At 40.8% G+C, this 3,055-nt stretch overlaps 1 protein-coding gene across 1 annotated transcript; it reads left to right on the top strand.

Moving 5' to 3' along the window:
* Positions 1-560: 560 nt before the first annotated feature.
* LOC127621840 (uncharacterized) lies at positions 561-2,187 on the top strand. The gene is made up of 2 exons (XM_052095595.1): positions 561-970; positions 1,466-2,187. Exons 1-2 carry the CDS (start codon positions 655-657, stop codon positions 2,185-2,187), a joined length of 1,038 nt encoding a protein of 345 aa, XP_051951555.1. The 5' UTR covers positions 561-654.
* Positions 2,188-3,055: the final 868 nt, after the last annotated feature.

Genomic DNA, 3,055 nt, shown 5'->3' with positions numbered 1-3,055 from the left:
TCTCGACCCATTCGCAGCGTGAGCTTACCCAAGACGTGAAATTTCAACGCTACACGCTCCGGTTCAGAGATACATAGAAGTCTATCGGACTACCCTGCGCGTTGAAAAATGACGCCAAAGGTATACCCGGCGCGTCAATAAGTGACGAACCTGCCCGAGCGTCCGTATGTGACGAGTTGGGGTGAGAATGTGTTGATTTAGCCAGGCATCCCTTATTATTTATCCATCAACTCATAGTTATGCTGCATTAATCATGTCTATCAGAACCGGAAAAAATTTTCATATTCTATAATTCTGCTTTAAAGTGAATAGAATCTACACTTATACCAGGTTACCAGAGCCTGACAGATCCAGCTTCAGTCCTGCTTGATATCCGACTCTCACTGCTACGTGTTTCTGAGTGATGATGACTAACTGCAGCTTGTGCCAGCCAGACATCAATTCAGCCTACAACAATAGGCCTTTTTCACGGAAGTAAGAGCGCACATCCGGTTCAGCGTTTGTTGTGTAAAGCGACTTCCGGTCGAAACTACAATGGCTGAAGCAACATCGAGGTGTCACTGTAGCGTCCCTCATTGCACAAATAATAAGCAGCGACAACCATATTTGAGTTTTCATGCTTTTCCAAGCGACGACTGTCAGACAAAGAAGTGGATGCATGCTATTCGACGCGTAGAAGGCCCAATGTTTAAGATCCTTAGAGGCAGCACATTTGTTTGTAGCCGGCACTTTACCGACGCTAATTACACTGCCGCTACTGGTCGTAAGCACCTCAGAAAAGGGGCTGTCCCGTCCCGATTTAAGTGGAACAACTTGGGAGAAACTTCACGAGAGTCGGTTTACAAAAGAATTCGAGTTCAAACCATAGAAACCTTTCCTATCCCTTCCTCTGACGACACCCAAGACGACGAAATCGATAGTGAGGTAACAGCTGGAGCAGACCATGACTATGCAGTCATTCCTCTTCCAGGTATGTTTAAGTTATGCATTTCTGAAAACAAATTATGAAGCAACGTTCCCGTTCTTTTTTTTTTATTAAATCTGTTATTGAAGCCTTTAGTACATTTATGTTCCTTCACTTTCAAGTCATAATATCATTTTAGTTCATTTTGACACAAATTACTGTTTCAGGAAAATATCACCATACTTTATTTCTCCACATAATGCTGCCACAACTGAGCAGTAATAAAATTAAGATAAACAAAGTCTTAAAATGATCTAAAATGACTATTACAATAAACATTTGTTTTGAATCATAGTAAATGCCAGATAATTATACATATGAATTTGTGAATCAGACAGGTTGTATCACTGCACAACAACTTTGAGATATGGACACAGGGTCTGAGTGGGCAAAAGTTCTAATTTTGGGTATAATATGTAGTTATAATAATATTTGTTTACGTAAGTAATTAATCATTGTTTTGCCACTATGTTAAACTGTTATTTTTTTGTATGAATCTAGGTGCACAGGATGCAGCAGCTGCACGAATACAGGATTTGGAAGCTGAAGTCAGAAAACTGGAAAGTGAGGTCATGCAGCTGAGAATGGGCCACTCTCTGTCCCAGTTTCAGAGATTCTGTGCTTCAGATGAAGACATACGTTTTTACACCAGGTTTCCATCTGAAGAGGTCTTCCAAGCATTCTGGAAGGCTATTGAGCCCTCAGCATCCTTGCTAGTTTACTGGTCTAATGCCCTGAAGAAAGGACAGGCAACTGCTGCGGAAGCTTCTCACAGTCATCACCGCAGCTTGCCACTGATTGATGAGTTTTTTTTGTACTGCTGTCGTGTTGCTGCAGGATTGAAGGAGAAAGTGTTGGCTGACATTTTCAAAGTAAGTGTCTCCACTGTTAGCCGCATCATCATAACTTGGGCTAGCTATCTTTACCTTGTCCTTGGATCATTGCCCATATGGATGAGCAGAGAGCAAGTGATTTCCACCATGCCAGACAAATTTAGGCAGTTTTGTCCAGAGGTGAGGGTCATAATTGACTGCACAGAGATAAGATGCCAGAATCCATCTTCACTCACGCTCCAGTCTGAGGTGTTCTCTTCATATAAAAACACCACTACCTTCAAGGGGTTGATCGGTATTGCTCCTTGCGGAGCAGTTACTTTTGTATCCAGCCTGTACACAGGTTCCATCTCCGATCAAGAGTTGACCGAAACAGTCAGGGATTCTTGACTTGCTGGAGCCAGGTGATGCTTGTATGGCTGACAAAGGATTCACCATTGAGAAGATGCTGGCAGAACGGGGGGCCAAACTCATCATACCACCTTTTAAAACAGCAGCTCAGTTCAGCAAAGAAAATGCAAAGAGAACACAAGCCATAGCTCGTCTTCGAATTCTTGTTGAGAGAGCCATCAGAAGAGTGAAGGAGTTTCACATCTGGGACACCACTGTACCTTTAACCTTGTCTGGAACAGTTAACCAGCTGTGGACTAACTGCTGCTTGATGAGCAATTTTCAGTGGCCGCTTGATGTTAAAGGTCACAAAGGGGTATGTCCATCATAGCCTTTTAATTTTAAAGGGATAGTTCACCCAAAAATGAAAATACTTTTATGAATATACGAGAATACTTTTTGTGTGCAAAAACAAACAAAAATAACGACTTAATTTCAACTATTAATTTCCTTCAGTTCACTAGTGTAATTTTTGTTTGTTTTTGCACACAAAAAGTATTCTCGTCAGCTGATAAACTTAAGATTGAGCCACTGTAGTCACTTGGACTATTTTAACGATGTCTTTAATAACTTTTCGGGAACAAGTATCAATCCCTTAGAAGCCTATGGAGGAGTGATCCAGCTCTCAGATTTAATCAAACATATCTTAATTAGTGTTCGCAAGATGAACGAAGGTCTTACGGGGTTGGAACAACATGAGGGCGAGTAAATACTGACAGAATTTTCATTTTTGGGTGAACTAACCCTTTAAAGAGTGACTTATGTAATTAAATGTATGTACACCTGTTGTATTATATTTTTTCACATTGTAATAGGCAATTATCATCAGCTATGCATTGTTGAACAATTAAAGTAACAATTGTAATTG

The sequence above is a fragment of the Xyrauchen texanus genome, chromosome 3, assembly GCF_025860055.1.
Source record: "Xyrauchen texanus isolate HMW12.3.18 chromosome 3, RBS_HiC_50CHRs, whole genome shotgun sequence".
Lineage (NCBI taxonomy): Eukaryota > Metazoa > Chordata > Actinopteri > Cypriniformes > Catostomidae > Xyrauchen > Xyrauchen texanus.
This window is presented reverse-complemented; position numbering and strand designations above follow the sequence as displayed.